Below are 25649 nucleotides of genomic sequence, written 5' to 3'. Positions count from 1 at the left end.
AAATCCATGAAATTGTTGCTTATTCATGCCTTTGAAGGGTTTTTCTATTTGTGACAACTTTTATTACAAGACACATTACAATAGTTAACAGTCCAATGACTTAAATTCACAAACTACCCAATGGAGCAAAGAAATAAATAAATGGGTGATGAGATAGACATTCCCAATCTGGAAAAGATGTAGAATGCAATGGGAAAATACTGTAGGAAAGTACATTACAAACTTGAAACTAACTTTTGATTTTTTTGTTTGTGCTTTTTATTTCCTCTTGCATGGAGTCACATTCAAAAGGAATCATTTTTTGGAGTTATGATTAAATCACTATGCCACTGATTCATCAAACTGCACAGTGTTTGGATGAGACTCCCTGTTGAGGGCAAAAGATAAATTAATTGAATCATTGTTGAATCATAAAATTTTCCAGCGCAGATCGAATCCATCCCACTCATAATGCTTCTGCTCGATCTTTGAAGTTGTGATCCACTTAGTTCCATTTCACTTAGTTTCCCTGTGTTTTTCCAATTTTTTCATCTTCAAATAATTCATTTTTCTTTTAAAAGGGATAATGGATTCAGCTTGCACTGTGTTTTCTGGAGGGCATGCTATGTTTAACAAAATCCTTTTTAAAAAAATCACCATTCAGACTATTGGTGATGACTGTCCTTAGGTTATTAACTTCACAAATAGTGGAAGTAATTTTACCAAATTTTCCTTTTTGTAGCTTGATGAATTTCAAATGTGACTAGAAAATCTCCTCTTAGTCCCCTATTCCACTGTAGAACTTCAGTTTCTCCAGTCTCCTCCCTGACCAAAGTTACTCAGCCCTGGTATCACAGTAAATGCCTCCACATATTTATATCCCTCCCAAGGTATGACTTCCCAAAGTGGACACAGCAATACTGGTCGTCAGCTTGCCGCATTTGCCACTCACTCTCTGGGGATCCACTGGTTGGTACCATTCTAATCTTCAATTGTTAGAATCCGGCTGGGGCAAAGTGTTGTGTGACACTGTTGCATGTGTGGATTAGATCAAGATCTCCTATACCACCATATCCCTTTTCTTAGTCACAGAGAGATACAGCATGGAAACTTTGGTCTATCAAGTCTTGTTCTGACCATCAACTACCTATTTATATGAATCCTACATTAATCCCATATTTTATTCTCTCCACACTGACCCTCACTCCTACTCCCCAGATTCTACCCCTTACCTACACAATGGGGGCAATTTACAATGGCCAATGAACCAACCAACCCACGTCTTTGGGATGTGGGAAGAGACTGGAGCACCGGGAGAAAACCCATGCAGAAACAGGAGGAACTGTGACTGTCTGTGTGGTGTTTGCTCATCCCTACGACTCTGGTTTCAGATTGAACAAAATCACTTTCATAGATTTCAATTCCACACAGCTTCTATCCCACTGTGATAAGACTATTGAATGGTTCCCTTATACGATGAGATGGACTCTGACCTCACAACCTACCTTGTTGTGACCTTGCACCTTATTGTCTACCTGCACTGCACTTTCTCTGTAGCTGTGACATTTTACTCTGTACTGTTATTGTTTTTACCTGTACTACCTCAATGCACTCTGTACTAACTCAATGTAACTGCACTGTGTAATGAATTGGCATATATGAATGGTATGCAAGACAAGTTTTTCACTGTACCTTGGTACAAGTGACAATAATAAACCAATACAGCATCGGAGGTCAGGATTGAACCTGGGTCTCTGGCACTGTGAGGCAGCATCTCTGCTTGCTGCACCACAGTGCCACCTGTGCTGTAGCTAGCTACTAAGATAACTCTGAAGGCTTCAAAATGTCACTCAAAATACCATTACTGAAACAATTAAAACATTAACAAAATACTTAAAAAATAAAAACATAAGTAAATGCAATAAATCATAAACACATAAATTACCTTATGCCTACCTTGGTCCCTTGCAGCTCTTCCTCTGTAAAATGAATTAGCTCACTGTTTTGTGCCAGGCAACGTTGAAGAACCAGGAAGGAAAATGAATATTCTAGATCTAGTGATGTGCATAATCTTGTAGTCAAGGGGCCTTCAGGGAAGAGTGACCATAATACAGAATTTAACATTAACATTAAAAGTCATTGAGCCTATGCCAGCCATCAAGCACTTATTTACATTAATCCCATTTTCTTGCACTCAATCCATAGCCTTCTATGCCAAGACATTTCAAATGCTGATCTAAATACATCTGAATTGTTGTGAGAGTACCTGCCTCTTTCTCCGAGACATTGCATTTCCAGGTTTTCACTGCTTTCTTCATGAGAAAAAATTCCTCCAACACCCCTGAATCTCCTGTTCCTCACCTTAAATCTATGAATGTGATTTATTTCAATCCAAAACCAGAGTCGTAAACCTAAAACATACTACAGAGGGATGCGGTGCAGGTTGGCGATGGTAGTTTGAGAAACAATGTTAAAATATGAGAATAGACAAGCAATGGCTAAATAGTTAAAGATGAGTTACCATAACCATATACCTTGGTAGGACGTAAAAACCCAACAGGAGAAGTGGTCTAGTTGTGAATTCAGAATTCAGCCAAGAGCTACTGAGACATTGATGTGGAAAAGGAAAGCTGAATATGAGAATAATTTAAACAGAAACAGAAAATCCTCTGTGAATATAGAAAAACAAAGTGATTAGCAAAAGTTTCTGTGAGTCCCTTACAGACTAAGGCAGCTGCAGTCTGTTCTGAAGAAAGTGGAAGCAGGACATTAAGCAAATAATTATAGGATTGGACAGAGTGAACATGGATTTATGAAAAGGAAATCGTGTTTGAAACATCTGTTGGAATTTTATTGTTGTAGCCAGCAAAAAAGAAAGGGTGTGGCCCATTTGGATTCTCAGAAGCCCTTTGATAAAGTATCACACAAGAGATCACGGAAAAAAACTGGAGCACATTGGATCGAGGGTAATATTTTGTGATATTATGGATGGGTTAACCAATAGAAACAGAGAAAAGGGTTATTTTGGGTTGCAAGGCGATAACTAGCAGATGGGACACAAAGAGTAGTACTGGGCAATGGTTGTTTGCAATTTTTAATCAATGATTTGAATAAAGTGGGGGGAGGTCAAGTGTAATATATCCAAAATTGCTACCAGGCTAGATGGCAGAATGGGTTACAGGGATGAAAAAGAGGCTTCAAGGGAATAAATCCTAGTTTATATGATTAGGACAGGATACAGGAATATAATGTGGATAAATGGGAAGTCATCCATACTGGTAAAAAAATAGAAAAAAACAGATTATTCTTTAAAAGGTAGGAGACTATGAAGTATTGATGTTCAGGTGGACCTGGCCTGGATGTCCTTTGACATGAATCACTGAAAGTTAACTTGCAGATCCAGCAAGCAAATTAGAATGCAAATAGCACATTGGCCATTGCAAGAGGAGCAGAGTACAAGAGCAGAGAGGTCTTACCAACATTATATAGGGACCTCGTGAGACCACAGCTGGAATAATGCATCTCTCTTCCTAAAATAGAATGCAACAGGGATAATGCAATCAAGTTTTTCCTAAGATTGATTGAGATGATTTTGTCTATGAAGAGAGATTAAGCACATGGAGCCCAGGCACTCTGGACTTCCTATGACTGATTTGTGACTTAATTGAAACAGAATATTCTGTGTTTCCTCTGGCTTTTGCTTCTAGAAGCAGTGGGCAGTCTCAGGATAAAGGGGTCAGCCATTTATGAGAGAAATCAGAAGAAATTTTGTTCACACAGAGAATAGTGAACATCTGTAATTCTTTGCCCAAGAGAGCTGAGCTCCATCACTGAGTGTATTCAAGACAGAGATCAGTAGACTGTTGGCTATTAAGTGTGTCAATGAATATGTGGTTAGTGCAGGGGGGTTTATATTTCCATTTCTCCCACACACACATGAACTGAATTGACTCTGCACAAACCTGATGGTTGGCAAAGATTGGAGGAATTCATCTTCTGATCCTGACTGGATTCATTGCTCTTGCACTCATTGTCAATGCTGTCCCAAGTGCCAGAAACTAACAGTTTGACAATTCACTACCTCACTGCTCTTTCACCCCACCCTCAAAAACAATAAAAGTTTTGCTGAGCTTTGTGCCAAAAACTCTTTGCATTCAACCCATGCTTATTGGAAATTTATGGTCAGCACGTCTCTGATTTTTTGGTTGTGCAGGGGCTTCCAAAATTTGCACCTTGCAATCAGGAAAGTAAAAGAAATCCTCACTGCAGCACTTCACATAATCCGGAAATGATGAATCATCTTCTGCTGGCATTGTTCTACTGATGGAGTCCTTTTAATCAAACAAGAATAAAAATAAATTTCATCTTGCCTTACATTTTCTTCTCATTTTTCCATATTTTACTATTCCTGGCTTGGTATCCCTTGACTTTTGAATGTTGATTCATGCATTTTTTTTCTGGGATTTTCTCTTCCAATTTTGTTACTGTCTCAACCATCTGTTTCACAGATTACTCAACTTCTTTTCCCAATTTTCTCTCCCTGAAACCTCTTGATCCACCCATCACTTTCCAGACTCTGCTGCAATGTTTTACTGTGTAATCTGCAGGCACTAACTTTCTATTCCAGCAAGACAATGCACCAACAATAAATTGGTGCTTTATTGAACAAGACAGTTGTTTAGTGGCTAGATTAAAACCAGATTGCTGGGATCAACACCTTCCAACTCCTTAATATGAATGAAATTTCTAACTACAGTTGACCAACAAAGAAAATTAAATCAATGGTTTCAGCAATCTGTACAAAAAAGAAATATGAGACCCTTGTGCTTGAACCATTAAAGAAATGAACTGTACTGGGATTTGATTTGTGTGGAGTTCACGAGGAGCTTCATAAATCGAGTCATTGAATGGGCTTGCGGGAAAGCTTAATGGGTGGGCAAGTCAAAAACATGGTAAAAATAAAATTCAAGTGTTGAAATGTAATAATAAAGACCAGAAGATCCCAGAATTGATGTCTGTGCTGAGTTAGCTAAACCAAGCTTAAGATTGTTGAGCATCCACATGCTAAATCTTTGGAAGGGTGTTTCTTGTGAAAATTACATATTCATCCACAGACTGTGGATGTACATGTAATCCCAGCATTTGTTGTACATTCTTAATGGACGCTGAACTAATGAGGCAGTTAAGAGTCAATCACCTTGATGGGATTGGAGTCACATCTGGTCCAGATCATGTCAAGACTGTTGATTTATTTCTCTGAACGGCATGAATGAATTTGATGGGCTTTTATGAAAATCTGGTCTTTTCATGGTTATCATTATTTAGGCAGCCTTCTTTTTTAAAAAAAAATTCCAGATTTATTTCATTTCTTGAATTTAAGTTCCCAGCTGCCGTGGTGGGATTTCAATTCTTGTCTCTGGACCATTGGTCCAGAACGCTGGCTGAATTTCTGCTCTGCAAAACTTAAGACACATTTCCCTTGCAGCTAAATATTGTACACTTCAAGCCCCCAATACTTTTAAGTGTTCTGGTTTTGTTGTTTTGAGTTTTTTGTTCCTTCACATGCAGGCCAGAGAACCTGGAATCCATGTTTATTCTGCATCCTTAAACTTTCCAATTGCTCTTGCTTTTTTTTAAATAAAGCAATTTGTTCTTTCACATGCCTTTGTGACTACTCTTTCCTTTTTATTTGCTTCAACTTATTTTATTTGTCCCTGCTCCATCCATGTTAGTTCCATTCCTCCCAACAGAGTAATGATAGAACCAATGGAAGTGCAAGCTGCAAATGCTATGAAACAAAAATGTATCTACCAAAAGAGCCATCTCTGCCTTGAAACTAAGACCCAGAGAACCTCAGGACATCCCATTCTGTTTCTGAGTTCCACACCTTTCCTAAAACTTCCCTCTCATTTCACCCTCATTTCAGCAACTGTTATCAGACTTCCTGCTCTACCATGCCTCAGTTACAATTCCAAACAAAAAAAAATCACAGCCAGCCTATTTGTGGCAACAGAGCCTGGCAGAATGCCAATGGTTATAACCCATGAAAGAGGTTATAACCCTTACTGTCTCTTCCACTTTCAGCTTCCAAATGGTCCAGTGTTCAAGATCTGAGCGAATGTTAGGGGCAGGCCAGCCAGCTCAGGAATTTTATGAATCAGAAACAAGTCAGAACTGAGGATGTGCCTGCTTCAGTTCTGTGCTTCACCCTCTGTGCCTTGTTTGAATCTATGGTGAAGTACAAACAACTTTGGCTCATCAAAGGTATGATATAAATCTTGGTGAACTCTAGTAGCTCATGGCTGCCCAACTTGGTAGTGAGAGTTTTGAAGGCACAGCAGCATCATTATACGGATTTGGTTAGTATGGAAATGAGATAAGGACCTGTTTAAGTGCAATACCCACTCCTGATCACAACATCAACATCTTACCAGTGAAAATAAACCTTTTCTTTCACACAAAACATCTGCTATCTTAAATAATCCAGTCCTATTCAGGTTTACAAGAGAAGGCAACGAGCAACAGATTAATTGTGTCCTAATGACATCAATAAAATCCGTCTGATAATATTCAATAGTCTCAAATTAGGCTTGCATAATATCAATTTGCAGGTCAAAGCGGCTTTAAATATCCTGCAGCAGAATACTCACAGCGGAAAGGCTATCGTGGAACATTTTCATCATGTTATGACTCCATTTCACAGCAGTTGTTGCACTGTTATTTAGTATGTCATAGAATATGTTACAACGAACAATTTGTTTCTTGCCTAATTAGTTTTATTAGATTTCACTTAGAAAACTTTCAATTAAATTATATGCATTTCCATCTGACAGCAAGAATATTCCAGTGCAAACTGAAGCAGGAAATACCAGAAGAGCAGCATATACCTTCCTACCATCTGCATCTCTAACATTCAACACCATAAACACAGATGGGCATGATTGTTCAACCTGCCTCAAAGATTCAAAACACATATTCAGAATTTTAAGTACAATTGCCAAACAGGAATTCTCATTGACAATGTTGCCATGGCAACACAATTAAAATGTGTTTATATTACAATGACTTCCATGCAGTACAAGCATTTAAAGCTGATTACTTGATGAATTAAGTTTAGCGTGAAAGATATTATTGTCTTGCTGAGTTGCACACAAAAGTAAATTTTTAATATTGTTTTAAATTTGTTGCATTCCATACATTGAATTCCTATAAATGACAGCATAGTTTTCTTTGTGTCTTGGACTGTAAATCATTGATTTTCCCTTCTCTCTACATAGCAAAGGTTCAGCTGCTAACTTCAGCTTCAAGCTGCTAAATGTTAATGTGATTGTTGTACCGCTGATCTGTACCTTTGACAATGCAGCAGAGATATATTTTTGTTTCAAGATTTAATCCTAAAGTTTCAAAGTTTCTTTGGTGTCTGGGTAAAAAGTAATTTTGCATCCTGAAATAAAACAACATTTATCACATGCTTTCATGTTGTATGATAAACTGCTTTTCACAAGCCACTGTTTACAACTGCCAGAAACATGGTTTTAGATCTGCTCTGGGATCCTTGCTCTTTGTGATTTTTAGAAATGACTTGGATGAGGATGTGGAAGGGTGGGTTAGTAAGTTTGCTGATGATACAAAGGTTGGTGGTGTTGTGAATTGTGTAGAAGGTTGCTGTAGATTACAACAGAATATTGATAGAATGTAGACCTGGGCTGAGAAGTGGCAGATGGAGTTCAACCCGGAAAAGTGTGAAGTGATATAATTCAGGAGATCGAATTTGAAGGCAGAATACAAGGTTAATGGCAGGAGTCTTAGCAGTGCGGAGGAACAGAGGGATCTTGGGGTCCACGTCCATAGATCCCTCAAGGTTGCCGCGCAGGTCAATAGGGTTGTTAAGAAGGTGTATGGCGTGTTGGCCTTCATTAGTCAGGGTATTGAGTTCAAGAGCCCCGAGGTAATGTTGCAGCTCTATAAAACACTGGTTCGACCACACTTGGAGTATTGTGTTCAGTTCTAGTCGCCTCATTATAGGAAGGATGTGGAAGCTTTAGAGAGGTTGCAGAGGAGATTTACAAGGATGCTGCCTCGATTGAAGAGCATGTCTTATGAGGATAGGTTGAGTGAGCTGGGGCTTTTTTCTTTGGAGAGAAGGAGGATGAGAGGTGACTTGATAGAGGTGTACAAGATGATAAGAGGCATAGATTGAGTGGACAGTCAGAGACTTTTCCTCAGGGCGATAATGGCTAACATGAGGGGGCATAATTTTAAGGTGATTGGAGGAAGATATAAGGGGGATGTCAGGGTTAAGTGTTTTTTTTACACAGAGAGTGGTGGGCACGTGGAACGCACTGCCAGCAGAGGTTGTGGGGGCAGATACATTAGGGACATTTAAGAGACTCTTAGATAGACACATGAATGATAGAGAAATGCAGGGCTATGTGGGAGGGAAGGGTTAGATAGATCTTAGAGCAGGATAAGATGTCGGCACAACATTGTGGGCTGAAGGGTCTGTACTGTGCTGTAGTGTTCTATGTTCTATGTAACCACGCAAGAATCTATTACCAAATGTACAACATGCACCTCAAATCATCTGTGGCAACCCAACTCTCTTGACTGGTAATGCATTCACCAGCCTAAGCATTCCCTCTCTCCAGCAGTGCACCATGGTGAAAATTTGTACCATCTGCATCTGCAAAACACACTGCAGTCACTCACCAAGAACACTCTGACAACACCTCCAACACGGCAATCTTTATCACCAAGATGGACAAAGGAAGCAGGTGAAGAGGAACTCCATTATCTGTACACTCCCTTTTCAGTCACACACCATCCACATTTGGAAATATGTTGCTGTTCTTCATCACTGTTGAGTCTAAATCCTGAAACTCCCCATCAAAAAGCACAATGAGCATACCATGCCCAGAAGAATTGCAGCAGTTCAAGGCAACAGCTCATCTCAACCTTCTCAAGGCAATTAGTGATACACTATATCCTGCCTTCTCTACACTGTATTCTGCATTCTGTTTTCTTTTTACCACCTCAATGTACTTATGTCTGGCATGATCTGCCTGGATGGCACACAAACAAAGTCTTTCACTGTATCTTGGTACACATGACAATAATAAACTAATACCAAGAGGTAGAGGCATGCACAAAACTCTTGGAAGGGCATATGTATGTCCTTAACATTATGGGACAAATATATCCACGCACATTCATAACTCTTAAGTTTCCAAATATATTTGAATGATCGAGAGAGGGGGTATTTCCCCACCCCCTTTTTGTGTGACCCTGTGGACAGGTAATAAGTAGTAGCTTTGTCAGGACTGCCTTCATCATGTGAATGAATTTAAAAAAATCCCAGCGGGTGCTTTGCTAACATCTGCTGATTCCTTCCTGCTGTTAAAAGTACTTAAAAAATGCATTTTACAAAACTATTAAACCATGAGTTTCCAGATGTGTGTTATCAATTACTCTTAGTACAGAGTAGATTTTATTTTGAAATGTAAAATGTATCTCATAACGCTGTGACTAAAACTTTGACTGCAACATGAAAAACCTCTTAGAAGGTAATGTTCCCATCAGAGAGTTTACCCAGATATCTGGAGCTGTATCTTCCTCCATCTGCTATTTTTGCAAAAACCAAGTGCAGTGTTTTGTGTGTACACCTTTTTAACTAAAATTACTGAGTTGAAGAAAATATGCCTTGTCATGTAGAGGGTGATAATTGCACTACAAATGAAGTTATAGTGCAATACTAATTTTCTTAATCCACATCATAGGATGTTGCATTTCGGTCAATACCAGCTTTAATTGCCCACCATAATAGCCCCAGAGAAGGTGATAAGGAGCCACCTTCTTGAATCACTGCCATCCTTGTGGTGAAGTCTCTCCCATAGCGACACTAGGTGAGTGGTTCCCATATTTAGGCCCAGTGATGACGAAATATTTCCAAGGGAGATGGTATGTCTTGGAGGGGAACTTGCAGGTGATGGTGTTTCTATGCACTTGTTCCCCTTGTAATATACAGTCACAGACCTGGGAGTTGCTCTTAAAGTAGTCTTCGTGAGTAATTGCAATGTCTTTTGTTCATCATGGACATAGGGGTCAGTGGTAGAGGGAGTGAATGAATGCAAACACTTCATGCATTCATGTTCGAACAACATGGAGTAATTTCCAGACAACTGTAGCAGTGATTGTGCTCTCTGCTCTTTTATTTTTAACCCAATTTTAATTATGAGGCAAAACCAGAACTGTAGGGTTTGCCTCACTCTATTTTTCATGTTAACTCACTCCAGCATGCACCATGACAACACCATGAGCAAGAGGAACTCAGCGGGCCATGCTGTATCTGTGGAGGCAAAGGGATAGTCAATATTTTGGGTCAAGATCCTGCATCTGGACTGAGAGTGTAGAGGGAAGATATCCAGTGCAAGGAGCTGAGAGTGAGGGGTGAGAGAGGGGCGAATAGGTGATAGGTGGAACCAGGTGAGGTGGGAGATGATCAGCAGATGGAGCCAAGTTGCGTAGGGGAGGGGAAGTGGTTGAGACAGAGGCTGAAAGGTGATAAGTGCATCCAATTAAGAGAGGCATAATTGGCAGATGGAACCAGATGGGGGAGGGGAAAGGAAGGGTAGCCAAGAGAGAAGAAACATAGGTGGATAGGTGTGTGGGTGTTGGGCAGGTGGAACCAGGTTGGGGAAGGGGAATGGAAAAGGTGGGCAAAGGGAGGGAGAATCTATGAGGACTGGTAGGAGTGGGAAATTAAGATATCTTTATTTGTCACATGTACATCAAAACGCACAGTGAAATACACCTTTTGTGTGGCGTGTTCTGGGGGCAGCCCGCAAGTGTCGCCACGCTTGTGATGCCAACATAGCATGCCCACAACTTCCTAACCCGTACGTCTTTGGAATGTGGGAGGAAACCGAAGCACCCGGAGGAAACCCACGCAGACACAGGGAGAACGTACAAACTCCTTACAGAGAGTGGCCGGAATTGAACCCGGAACACTGTGATGTGGGTTAGTGAAGACACATATTCTGTACACGTTCATTAAAGGATATACTATTCATTAGAATAGCATGATGCTTATCCTGATTACAGTAACTAGAGGATTTGGCAAAGGTTTTTGCACAGAGTGATTTGGGAGATTTGCAGGTCACTCTTGAAAGAGGACTTGGGAAGTGAATAGCATATTCGTGCCCCTATTCTTCATATTCTTTAAATGGGGCTATTGGAACTTCAAATCTCACTTCTATTCATGAATAGATTAATTGAGTTATACAGCATGGAAACCAGCCCTTCGGCCCAACTTGTCCATGCCAGCCAAGAAGCCTAATTAAGCTCGTTCAATTTGCCTGTTGGCCCATATCCCGCTAAACCTTTCCAAGATATGAACTTGTCCAAATGTTTCTTTTTAATGTTGTAATTATACCTGCCTTTACCACCACCTCCAGTAGCTCATTTCATATAGCCACCACCCTCTGAGTGAAAAACATATCCCTCAGATCCCCTTTGAATCTCTCCCCTGTCTCCTTAAACCCATGCCCTCTAGTTTTAGACTCCCCTATTCTGGGAAAAGTATGTAACTATTTACCCTATCAATGCCCCTCATAAATTTTGTAAATCTCTATCAGGTTAGATCCTCAGCCTCCTTCACTCCAGGGAAAATAGTTCTTTCCTATCCAATGTTTCCTTATAGCTCAACCCATCCAGCCTTGGCAACATCCTTGTGAAACTTTTCTGCACCCTCTCTCTTTTAATCACATCCATAATGATGATGGGCAATGACTAACCTGCATCAGAAAAGTTTTTTTACCCAAAAGAATGGTGTGGGTCTGGAATTTACTCCCTGAATGGGTTCTGGAGACAGAAAGCCTCATCACTTTTAAAGAATACCTGGATGAACACATGTGAAGAGCCAAAATCCACAGGGCTGTTGACCTGGTAGTAGGAAGCAGGAGTAATCTAAATTTTATTGGCATGCACAAAGCGGGTTCCTTCTGTATCACATATTTCTATGATATTATGTTCAGGACCATGCAAGTCTAGGAATAATATCCACCCCAGTCCTGAAGCTCCATTGTCTCTGTTGCATTGGAGATTCATCCGCACTTGGCCACTGAAGTTTGGTTCTTTTACATATGTGGCGATGATAATTAGATGGAAAGGACATTAGTAGGATTTTGACATCAGCACAATTGACATAATTCTGGGGCCAACAGTATGTTGTGTTCACGAAGGAAACTTCAGGTCAAGTTATTTCAGTGCAACAAAAGAATCCCTCACCCTCCCCCCCCCCCCACCCCACGTACCAAATTGAAAATAAAAATTTATAATCTTGACAAGCCTATTGATAGATCAAGGTTGACAGGATTTTATCTTTAGCCAAACAAATGCACCTTCTATTAGTTAGTGGAAGTTAGTGAAGGGTAAAAGTCCACATTGCAAATCTCCAGCAAGGTTAAGCAAATATATAGTTTACAAAATGTTTACTGGAAAACTGCTGTCTTCATGTTCCACTCAACATATCAAAGATTTGATAAAACATTGCAAAGTTGGGAGTGAAACTCTATGATTTACATCTGAGTTTGAAAGAGAAATTCAACAAATTTTCCCTTTTCAGTTCCAAGGCATGGCAAATTCTAAATAATCTTTTGACAGACTTGTGCCTGATGAAGATTTTTCCTGTTGCATACATTACTTTAAGCAAAGAACTTGTCATATCTGCAAAAAAAAACTGCTGGAGGAGTCAGCGAGGTTAAGCAGCGTCTGTGGGGAGAGAGGAATTGTTGATGTCTTGGGCTGAGATCCTGCATCAAGGCTCCCACAGATGCTGCTTGACACACTGAGCTCCAACTGCTTTTTGCTCCTGATTCCAGCATCTGTTATTTCCTGTGTCTCCACTCATCTTACCAGGACACCCAATGCTCCAATTTTCCCTCCTTGACTATGGACAAAAGGTCCAGTGATTTGTCCGAGATCTGGAGTTCAGTGCTGTGGACATGCTGTCTGACCTGTATGTTTCAGTTGTTATGTTATGTAATGAAATGTTATGTTTCCTCAGTTCCCCCACAATCACTGATCAATTTAGTCAGGATTCAGGAGAAAGATTCTCACTATGTCTGAATTACAGTCATTATTTCAGCCAATTTCATTCGGGCAACCCAGAGAAAGGGCTTACCAAGGGTTATGGTTTACAAGCCAAAATCTTACTCAAACATGAGAAATGATACATTAACTGCCTCTGGAACATTAGTGCCTGAATACCATTTTTAAAAAAAATCTTAAATTGACAAGTTTTCTATTTTATAAAGCAGAAATATAACAATGGATTAATTGTAAAGATAATCCAAATTACTAAATATAAATGCATCTACTGTTAGCTTTGGGTCAATCAAGCTATTCTGATGGTATATCCCAAACTTGCTACCTCTGTTACCATAGAGGATAAGACAACAGGCACATGGGAACACCATCATCTGTAGGTTCCCCCCCAGAGTTCCAGATCATTGTGTCCTGGAAATATGTCACCATTTCTTCATTGTATTGGTATATTATTGTCACTTGTACTGAGGTACAGTGAAAAAATTGTTGTGCATACCATTCATACAGATCAATTCATTACACGGTGCATTGAAGTAGTACAGGGTAAAAACAACAGCAGAATACAGAGTAAAGTGTCACAGCTACAGGGAAGTGTATTGCAGGTAGACAATAAAGTGCAAGGTCATAACAAGGTAAATTGTGAGGTCAAGAGTCCCCACAATCTACCTCACCATATAAGGGAATCGTTCAATCATCTTATCACAGTGGGATAAAAGCTGTCCTTGAGCCTGGTGGTATGTGCCTGGTGGGAGAAGAGAAAATTACCCAAGTGGGTGGGGTCTTTGATTATGCTGGCTGCTTCACCAAGGCAGCGAGAGGTATAGACAGAGTCCATGGAGGGAAGGCTGGTTTCTGTGATGTGCTGGGCTGTGTCCATAACCCTCTGCAGTTTCTTGTGGTCACAGGCAGAGCAGTTGCCATACCAAGCCATGATGCATCCAGTTAGGATGCTTTCTATGGTGGATCGATAAAAGTTGGTGAGTGTCAAAAGGGGACATGCCAAATTTCTATAGTCTCCTGAGGAAGAGGAGACAGTGGTGAACTTTCTTTTCCATGGCGCCTACGTGGTTGAACCAGGACAGGCTATCGGTGATGTTCACTCCTAGGAACTTGAAGCTCTTAACCCTCTCGACCTCAGCAACATTGACGTAGACAGGTGCATGTACATTGCCCCCTTTCCTGAAGGGAATGACCACCTCTTTTGTTTTGTTGACATTGAGGGAAAGGTTGTTGTCAATGACACCATGTCACTAAGCTCCCTCTCTCCTTCCTGCACTCTGACTCATTGTTATTTGAGATATGGCCCACCACGGTGGCGTCATCTGCAAACTTGTAGATGGAGTTAGAGCAGAATCTGGCCACACAGTCATGAGTATATAGGCAGTAGAGTAGAGGTCTGAGGTCGCAGCCTTGTGGGGAACCAGTATTGAGAATAATCGTGCTGGAGATGTTGCGACCTATCCTCACTGCTAGGTTTAAATCTTTAATCTCCATACCCAACAGTACCGTGGAGTACCCTCACCAGAAGGACTGCAACAGATCAAAATGACAGCTCACAATCACCTTCTCAAGGACAATCAGGGATGAACAATAAATGCTGGCCTTGCCAGCAATGGCAACAACCCAAAAAGTGAATAAATAATGTTAGAAGAAAACCTGTGAAAGATGCTGATAATTGTCCCTTTTGATCCAGTCTGATCTGGTTACATTGCATCTGGTTTGTTTAACACATTGTTATTTTATTTGGAATAAAAAAAAACCTGACTATAAAGTTCCTTCATGAAGTTGATTTGCCTTTTGAATCATCTTGCCTGACACCGTGAAGTCCACCTCATCAACCTTGATCTATCAATACGGCTTATCATGATTTTTTCAGTGGATCAAGCTACATGGTTTCTCCCCCATTCAGTGAGACCAAATTCCCAGCTTCAGGTTCTGAAATAGAAGGACAAACTACAAATATTAAGTGTTGAAATTATTTAAGAAAATTATTCAAAGCAGCACAGAAAATAAATGTACACTACTAATTAAAAATCTGTAAATATACAAGGCCTAGATTTCCTCTAAGATCAGTTTGGTTTAATTAACAGCTTCTGCCAGTGAAGATGGAAGCATTTATTGTGTACAGTGAAAGAAATACTGCAAACATTCAAGATTCACCACTGACTAACATGGGAGGCACACAACAACCTAACCTCCTGCTCTTCGGAAACATTCTCAAAGGGGTGATTTTGAAAAAGTTTCTGTGACCAACTCGGATGATTTTCATTTTTGTTTTGTTTAAAATGACTGGAGGGAGAGAGGGAGAAGAAACATAATAGTTCCGAGTTACACATCAAACACTGGGCTGAAGGAATGTCAGCCCAGAAAATAGTGCAAGGTTGGGCAATCTTTTAATGTTTGCAGGCCCCTCTGTCTTGTGCAAATCAAAAAGGGGAATTTTGAGTCAAGGTTGTTACACTTTGGCATTAATATTTCAACTGCGTTATGTGGAAAGAATCCAAGTAGTTCACCAGTTTATAGTACCCAGATGTACACTTTGGCATTCAGAGTACCACTGCTGGAAGCAGTCATAGCTAAGTTAATATTAAAGTAAATCCAAACCAACTAAGTTTCAAGACAGGAGGCTGCCTGGAAATCTCACCTTTGGAGCACAAAACAACAGGTCAGCAGTGCAGCACTGAATACACATTCAAAGCTCTTTGACCTAAATTCTGCAGAACAAGGGTAAAAGCAAAACAATTCATTTTGAACAACAGAACACACTTCAACGATTAGTCCTGTTCTAACAGTATAATTTAACGAGAAACTTGGCCCCCTGCTTGACTGGAATATTTTGAATAAACAGATAGTTCCAAACAGCAAAGGAACACGATCTGTAATAATTTACAGCAAGAGGAAAAGGAATCACATAAGCAGTCATTGCTGAAATGAAGAACAGAAGGGGGTCTCTCTGCAAGTGCACAATAATGGAAATATGTCGCACTCCGCAATTTGCATAAACATAAAATGGACAGGTAGAAATTCACAAAACCTAAAATCAACAAACTTTTCATTGGTGAATTTTTTTGTGGATCTAGCCTGTCTCACTTGAGGGAGGATCTGTTTATAGAAGAATACTATTTTTCTTTCTTTTCTTTTACAATATTTTTATTGAATCCATGAAAAAAATACAGAGTACATGCATCAAGAAAAAGAGTAAAAGTACTACTGAATACATTGTGTTAAATCATACTTAAGATTACAATAATCTAAATTAATAATCACATATAATAGTTAATAAAGGAAGAAAACATTGAAATATTTTATTATAAAAAAAATCTACTCCCACTACCAAAACCCGAAGCTGCTTGATGGAAAAAAACAAGGAAAAACCTTTAAAAACGTAACAGTGTCAGCCAATATCTGCGTTTTAGTCACCAAATCAGAGATTTTGAAAATAATTCAAAAAAGGTCCCCACAGGGTTTGAAAGTCTAGGTTAGATTCAAAAACTGAACAGCGAATCTTCTCTAGATTCAAGTATGACATAACATCCCGTAACCATTGAGCACGAGTAGGCGGAGTAACTTCCTTCCATTTAAGCAATACAGCTCTCCTGGCTATAAGAGAAATAAAAACCAGAATATGTAAATCAGAAGCCTTCAAAGTTATATCTTTTTCTCCAACGATCCTAAATAGTGCAGTCAAAGGATTAAGTTTAAAATTTATTTTGAAAAGTACAGAAAGAGTATGAAAGATCTCTGTCCAATATTTTTTAAGACTCTGACACGTCCAAAACATGTGAATTAAGGAAGCCACTCCTTTATTGCATTTGTCACAGTAAGGAGGTATATCAGAATAAAAACGGGATAGTTTATCTTTAGACAAGTGAGCTCTATGGACCACTTTAAATTGAAGGAGAGAATGACAAGCACATAATGACAAAGTATTAACCAACTTGAAAATTTCATTCCAAGTTTCCTCAGAAATTGACATCTGCAAATCTTGTTCCCAAGCATTTTTAATTTTATCTAGTGGCACCTTACTCATTCCTAGTAATCTGTCATAAATATTAGATATTTAGCCATCCTGAAAGGGTTCCAGGTTAAAAATTACATCTAATAAATTCTTATCAGGACTCAAAGGAAAAGAATGTGATTGAAATCGAAGTAAATCTCTAATTTGTAAGTATCTAAAAAAATGAGTTTTTGGTAAATTATACTTGGTAGACAATTGTTCAAACGAAGAAATGTTTCCTCCAACAAACAGATCTTGAAAACAAGTAATACCTAATTTGTCCCACTCTTTAAAAATTACATCAGTCATATAAGGTTTAAAAGAGTAATTAAAGAAAATGGGACTGGACAAAGAAAAACTCAATAAACCAAAATATTTTCTAAATTGTAACTAAATCCTCAAAGCATGTTTAACTACTAAATTATCTGTTAGTTTATTTAATGATATTGGAAGTGAAGAACCAAACAAAGAGATAATAGAAAATTTTTTAACAGAGTTAACTTCTGAAGAGACCCATACTGGACAAGCCTCTTGATTAACGTAATGTAACCAAAACATAAGCTTTCGTATACTGACTGCCCAGTAATAAAATCTAAAATTAGGTAAGGCTAAACCTCCATTCTTTTTAACCTTCTGAAGGTGAACCTTATTTAGTCTAGGATATTTATTATTCCATATGTAGGAAGATATAATTGACTCAAGAAAGTCAAAGAAAGATTTAGGAATAAAAACAGGTAAAGCCTGAAATAGATATATAAATTTAGGTAAAATATTCATTTTAATAACATTAATTCGGCCAATCAATGATATAGAAAGGGGAGACCAACTTGATAAAACCCTTTTCACATAGTGCAGTAAGGTGAAAAAATTTTCTTTAAATAAATGCTTATAATTTTTAGTAATTGACACCCCCATATAGGTAAATTTTACAATTTTAAAAGGAACGTTAATATCAAATGGTACCAGGTTATTCAGAGAAAAAGTTCAGTCTTGTATAAGTTCAATTTGTAGCCTGAAAAATGACTAAAGCGAGAAAGTAAAGAAAGCATAGGAGGTAACGAGGCTTCAACATTAGATATAAAAAGTAATAAATCATCAGCATATAAAGAAACTTTATGGTTAATACCTCTTCTGGAGATACCAAGGATATCTCTCGATTCTTGGAGAGAAATAGCTAAAGGTTCTAAGGCCAAATCAAAGAGCAAAGGTCTCAAAGGACATCCCTGTCTGGTTCCATGTTGAAGTTTCAAAGATTTAGGATTTTGAAAATTAGTAAGAACTCGAGCAGAAGGGGATAAATAAAGTAATTTAATCCATTGGATAAAATCGGGCCCAAAATTAAATTTCTCTAAGGTTTTAAATAAGTAATTCCATTCAATCTGATCAAAGGCCTTCTCAGCATCTAGAGATATCACACATTCCGATATTTCCTTAGAGGGAGAATAGATAATATTCAATAAATGACGAATATTAAAATGAGAATATCAATTTTTAATAAAACCAGTCTGATCATCGGATATAATTGAAGGTAAAATATTTTCCAATCTACAAGCTAGAACTTTAGATAAAATTTTAACATCCACATTAAGTAGCAAAACTGGTCTGTATGAAGCAAATTCTGTTGGGTTCTTATATTTCTTAAGAATAAGTGAAATAGAGGCTTCATAAAAAGATTGTGGTAGTCTACCCAATTTAAAAGAATCTGAAAAGACAGCACATAAATGAGGTATAAGCAAAGAGGAAAAGGCCTTATAGAATTCTCCAGGAAATCCGTCAGGACTCAGAGTCTTTCCAGAATGTAAAGATCGCACAACCTCGGTGATTTCCTCGTATGTAATAGATTGATCCAACTGTTTTTGATTTTCAGTGGAAACTATAGGAACATTTAATTGGTCAAAGAAATTATCCATTACAGTATTATCTTTAGGAAAATTAGTACTGTAAAGTTTAGAATAGAATTCTGGAAATGTATCACTTATTTCTAAAAGATCAGTTGTCCTCTTGCCGTTGGCTTTTGAAATTTCTTTAATTTACCATCTAGCTCTGGAGATTTTTAAATTGGTTAGCCAATAATTTACCTGTTTTATCTCCATGAATATAAAATTGACTTTTATCTTTTAAAAGTTGACTTTCAATTGGATATGTTAATAGAAGATCATATTTAGTTTTAATTTCAACTCGTCTTTTATATAAAGCTAGATCTGGATCCAAAGCACATTTTTGACCTAATAGTTTCAGTTGATCAACTAGATCAGCTCTTTCTCTGTTAGCTTTTTTCCTAATGCTTGCCGTATAAGAAATAATTTGACCTCTAGTAAAGGTTTTGAAAGTATCCCAAACGATAAGACTAGAAGTCTCTTCCGACAAATTCCCTTTAAAAAAAGAGTAATTTGTTTCTCCATAAATTTGAAAAAAATTTTTATCAGATAACAAGGTTAGGTTAAAATGCCAAATTCTATTTGTCTGAGGGAGCCCAGGGATATTTAAAGATAGAAGCACAGGAGCATGATCTGAAAGAGCAATCTCTTTATAGTCACAGGATCAACTGATGAAATCATTTGGTTATCAATAAAAAAAAGTAATCAATCCTGCAATATGTAGGGTGAACATGAGAGAAAAAGGAATATTCCTTATCCTCTGGATGCAAAAAAATGCCAGGCATCAATGACCCCAGTTTTCATTAAGAACAATTGAAGAAATAAAGCTGATTTATTAGGAGCAGCTAACTTAAGTGGATGATCTATCTAATTTGGGATCTAACCAGAGATTTAAATCTCCTCCCAACACCAGAGAGTTCAAATCTGGTAGGAATGACAAAAATAGTTCAAAAATCCTGCGTCATCCATTTGGAGCATAGATATTAGCCAATACCATTGGTTGTATTATTTATTTTCCCCAATATTATAACGAAACGACCATTAGTATCAGTTATGACCTTATGTTGGTCAAATGAAACTGTCTTATCTGTAAGAATTGAAACCCCTCTAGATTTAGCTTGAAAAGTTGAAATTGGAGCCCATTCCATCGATTAAAAAAACATAAAGTATCACAGTTGCGAATATGAGAAAGATAATAGAGGCTTTAAGTTTTTTAATATAGGCAAAAATCTTATTTCGCTTCAAAGGATGGTTTAAGCCTTTCATGTTAAAACTAAGTAAATTAATAACTCGATCCATTATAATATTATTTAAATGTAGGTAAAAAAATAATGAGCAAACCATTGAAAAGTACCAGTAATAAGTACTACAGTAGAATTACAGATAAGGTAACTAGGCAGCAGATTTGGCTGACAGCCCAGAACAGCTTCCCAGGAAAACCCCCCACCCCCCTCCCAACACCCAAAGAAAACAAGCCAGCTAAGAAGCAGCTGACACCTAGCTAAAGACAGCATAACCCCAAATTATCTCTGCTCAATAACTTCAAGGTTAGTAAAATTCCAACCCAGACATAACAATGAGATAGACAAAGAAACCATAGTTACAAATTTAAAAAAAGTGTTCTTAGTTCAACGCAACTTTAAATGTTGCTTTTTTCTTATTTCAAGCTATATTGAAAAAAGATTCAAAAAAAAGAACAAAACAAAAAAAATCCCAAAAAAATCATCCCAAATATTAGTAAGTGATTACTAGAAAAAAAACAAAAGAAAAAAAAAGAAAACAGAAAGTGTTCATAACGAGGAATATGAAATCATTCAATAGGAGTTTCCAGAAAAGTCTGGGCTTCTTCCAAGGATTGAAACCATTTTTGCGAGCCATTTTTAAGTATGATCCTGAGTCTTGCCGGGAATTGAAGTGACGGCTTATACACTTTCTGATACAGATCCGACATAACCTTTTTGAATTTAACCCGTGCCTTCATAACCTCTGGTGAGTAATCTTCAACGATTCTAATTTGACAATCTTGGTAATTAATCATTCCTCTACGATGTGCCTCCCGAATTTGAAGCTCCTTAGTTTGAATGTCATGGAGACAGATGATAATGGATCTGGGTTTAACTTGTGTAGGAGGTTTGAAAAAAGGTATTCTGTGTGCTCGATCAATCTTAGGCAAAGATTCTAGAATACAAGGGAATAACTGAGCCAAAAACTTTGCAAAGAATTCCATAGGTTGATTACATTCATTCTTTTCTGGTAATCCTAGAATTCGAAGATTGGATTTTCTACTCCTGTTTTCTAAATCAATAATCTTCAGCTTTAATCTTTTGTTGTCTTTGGCTTGTTTTTTTTTACAAAGGTTCTGTAAGTCATCAATTTTCCCATCCAAAACCGAAAGAGAGGCTTCGTTCACTTCAATTCGTCCTTCATGATCTTCCAGTCTTCTTTGAAAGGAATCGAGTTTAGCATTAAGTTGTTGAAGCTGCTCGAAAATAGCTTCCAGAGTTACAGGAGGAACATCTTCCTTAGTGGTTTTCATAGCCTTAGCACCCCTTGTATTCACAGTAAAATAAAATCACATTTAAATTTACTACTAAGGGTGAAGAGGAAGGATTTCAAGTTGGGCTGAAAAGGTTAGATACAGTGGGAGCAGCAGCAAATAGCTGTTACTCCATCAACAGCCAGCAGAGACTCCCACCATTTTTCAGGGTATTCAGCATCCTACACTTATATTTTATACTTAATTCTGCAGAAAGCAACATAACTCAGAAATGTTTACAAATAAAAGGTCCTAAAACTTTCAGCACAATGATGCTAGTTTGCTATGAATGGGAAATTGTTTTCAATAGTCATTGTATTATTGCTGACCTTAAAGCATTCAATTTCATCATCAATGTCATGGCAAATATAGTAGAGAGAAGGTTCAATAATAGAATCAGAGCCCTGAGCTCTACTGGCAATCATGCACATTGATGTGCCTGCAACTCTAGATAAATATTCTCTCTCACATTACAAGATATATTGTTCCAAATAATAGCTTCAGTTTTAAACTTTACACTTACATCAGAAGGATGGTAATACTATCCAATATCTGCTTATTAATGCAAAACCTCTGAATATTACATGACAATAATTGAATAAATGGTTGCTGTTCGGTGTTTATATTACCATTCAAACACACTTGTAATTGGGCAAGACTTTTTTTTCAGTTCCAAAAATAACCATTTCTATATTTTAATCTCATAAGGCCCCTTTTATGTTGCCTTAAATCTGCTTTATTATCAGATCATCTATGTTTTGTTTTAAGTAACAGATTTTTCCAAACAAGCTTCTTTGAACTCTACCCTTCCTCAGTGGAAGGAATAATCTGAGCCTCAGATTTCGCCACAGACATCCTTGTTGCCAGTTTTAGTCAGAAGACATGTATTGTTTGTAGTGAGATAGGACCTACTGCGTTTCAATTCCATTACCACCAAGATGGAACATCTTAGTGTAATTCTTATACCTCCTCCATGAAAGGCTGGTGCAATATTGTGAATGGCAGCTTGTGATCTTCTGCCCAGGAATTTCAAAGCCAAAGCATTGGAGTTAGATGGTCATGTACTTACTCCACTTTAACCATACAACAGCATTTTTTTTTGGTTTAGACAACTGTTTTCTTAAATCAATGCGGGGAGCTAACTGGATGTGTAACTGTGAGCTTTCCTCATCAATTAATTATTTCTGCACCCACCCTCCCAAAACATGCAAACATATGATTTCGGAACAGAAGTGGGCCACCCTGCTGCTCAAGCCTGCTCTGCCATTTAGTGAGATCATGGCTAATCTGACTGTTTGCTCAACTTCAGATTCCCATCTACCTCTGGTCATCATATGGCCTCACTTAGCAAATATCCATCTACCTCTGCCTTAAAAAGATTCAATGATTCTGTTTCCACTGCCTTTTGAGGAAGAGACTCAACTCAGAGAAAAAAAAAGTTTGATTCATTTTTGTTTTAAGTGGGGAACCTCTTGTTTTTATTTAAAAAAACCTCTGCTTTTGTGTTAAATTGACACATTAAATGCTTGGCTAAACTTTTGACAAACCAACACTCCATTGCCACATTCCAATACACTTATTATCTATTTCTGTCTCAGATCTAAACTAGTGCAGAACATTTGCTATGTTTGTAACTACAGTAAAAATATCTGTGCACTCCTTATCCAGTTACCATAACATTGAACTCCTGAATGAAATGCAAAACCAATTTCTTTCGTAGTCAATGCTTAAAATAGTTTTCAACACTCTAATTCACGAGGAGCAGGTGGCTGTCTCCACTGAACTATGTCTGGCCCTAACTATAAACTTAAAATAAAACATGACCTTTCCTAACACATAGTTCAGAATGCAGGTCCCTGGTATCTTTCCAGTGGCGGCCATTTGGCCCCATATATCCAGGGAAGTAACTGCGAAGAAGTGCCCTGCGTTTGGGGTTTCCCATCAGTCACAGAACTGTCCCTCAGCGAGACATGTGAAGGCTTCCCGAGGTGTCCACTGATGCATTCCAACAGCCACAGCTGTAACGGAGACAAGCCATTATACGAGAAGCTTACATCACCCTGTGTATTGTTGCCATATTAACCACCAGTGCTAAACAATTTAAGGTGTATTTTATGATCAAGCTTGCTCAAAGACATCTTGCAGAATTATTTATAAGCAACTAGAAATAGACATGTCTGGCGTAACGGAACAATAAATCACCAACAGTATTGTTGGTCCTTCCCTGATGCAGAAATTCAAGACTGGCCCTCAAACGCCAAATCAATGAAACATCCCGCACAGATTTATTGTCCATCCTGGAATGAGTGCGGCCAGTGTGGACGAGCCGCTTGCGAGTAACCCTACCCGAGATCACCACTCTGTTTCCTGTCGGGCTCATTTCCCCCCCAAAAAAGATTTTAGCTCTGAATGCTGTTCTCAACATCCAAACCTTACACCTGCAGGATCAGAAACCAACCACTGGACAAGTCTTTGAGCTGACACGCTGTACGCGCCGCCGGGCCTTGACTAATGATGTTGTAAAGCCGACGGGTTTTCGTCGAGTTTACTTTGGCTGTTAAATCTCAGCCATTTCCCAATCCCTTTCACAACCGGATCCCTGGCAGTTCCAGGATACTCTGTGAACCTGTCCGCCGGCAATAACGCTGAACACGCAGCGTCGGACAGGGAAGAAGTCGCAGGCAGGTGGCTTCTATGTTTAACTTTAACTTAAGACGATGCGAGGAGCGAAAGCAGCAATAAATGGATTGTGTGGTGTGGTCAGGGAGCGGCAGTTCCAGCGCACCGCCGGCACCACGTACAATCAGGTTTGCACACCAGTGACCCGCAAACACCCTTGTCCCTTCTCTCACCCGCAGTCCCCTTAGACTTTATGCACACACAAAAATTATATATATTGCAAAGCAGGAGAGTGAAGTTGTTTTATTTTCTTTGCCCACCACCGCACCACGTTGCGCGCACTCTGCAATCCAATCAGCTCGGATCCCATTGCAGTTCGGGCTATTTAAAACAGCAACTATTCTTTCTCACTGTCCGCTGGCCGGACCAAATGCAACCGCTGCAACGGGAGCCCCTGTCCCGGGAGCAGGCTGGATGCGTCCGATGTGTTAAACCCCCCAACAAACGGGTCTCCGCCAATCTGGTACCAGTGCCAATTCTGCCCCGCAACTGCTCAAAGTGGGCTCTTGACCAGGAGCAACTCCCACACTCACACAGTCCCGAGCACACTCCAGCGCCTTCTGCACAGTTGTGGGAATACGTTGCGCCATCCACGGGGTCTCAGTCACATTTTAAAGTGCAGAACCCCACCATCCCAGCCCTCTCTCGGCACTTACCCGTCCGAGTTTTTATAATCTCGTTAAACTCGTCCCCGGCCGCCGCCGACTCGTCCCTCGGACCTTCTGCCATCGCTCGGTCTCTGGACTCGGGCTGGAGGGAAGGAAGGTCCCGGCCGCCGTTTCCCGGAGGCTGTGAGCCAAGTTCTGTCCGGCGCTGGGCTGAGGGGGTCCAGCGAGCCTCTCACCCAGCCGGGGAAAGGTGTTGGGTGGGGACAGGGAGGCAGATCCCCCGACTCCCCGCCGCAGGTCACCCACACTCTCCGGGAACAGCGGGAGCTGTCACAACTTGCGACCGATCCAGTTCAACAGGTGCACGTAGCACACCACATCCCCACCATTCCCAAATAGATCCTCTCCATAAAAGAGAGCGAGCGGCCCGACCCAAGTGCGGGATGAGCGGAGGAAACCCGATACCCCACAAATCAGGCGAGGCTGCAGGGAACGCTCGCCTGACATCAACACAATCCCAGTACCGCCGATTAAAGAGACGGTGACCCCGTTGCAATCACCTGACTCCGTTTAACACTCCTCTGGTACCAGATGCAATCTTTCGAAACAATCACATCAAGTTTTTGTTTGCTTTAAGTTGGACAAATATAACGCAGATTATAAATAGAACCTGCAAAGGATATCAAACTTGTATACTAAAATAATTTAGACACAAAAATCTCTGCAGATGCTGGAATCATTTTTCAGTATCGTTTTTGCTTTCTTTCCTGAACAAAAAATATCAAACTACATTTTTTCCACATTTTCTTCTGTGGGAATTATCGGTTTTAAACTTATCACTCTTTTGTTCAAGTCCTTCCTAGAGTCCC

At 39.2% G+C, this 25649-nt stretch overlaps 1 protein-coding gene across 1 annotated transcript in view; it reads right to left on the bottom strand.

The window, feature by feature from the left end:
• The window catches only part of dmd (dystrophin), a 1415828-nt gene extending 1390533 nt beyond the window's left edge, over positions 1-25295 (bottom strand). The window contains exon 1 of the mRNA XM_052015085.1: positions 24829-25295. Coding sequence (XP_051871045.1) covers positions 24829-24901 — 73 coding nt within the window. The 5' untranslated portion in view covers positions 24902-25295. The remainder of the gene's footprint in view (positions 1-24828) is intronic.
• Positions 25296-25649: the final 354 nt, after the last annotated feature.

This window comes from Pristis pectinata, chromosome 4, assembly GCF_009764475.1.
Source record: "Pristis pectinata isolate sPriPec2 chromosome 4, sPriPec2.1.pri, whole genome shotgun sequence".
In the NCBI taxonomy this organism is placed as follows: Eukaryota; Metazoa; Chordata; class Chondrichthyes; order Rhinopristiformes; family Pristidae; genus Pristis; species Pristis pectinata.
This window is presented reverse-complemented; position numbering and strand designations above follow the sequence as displayed.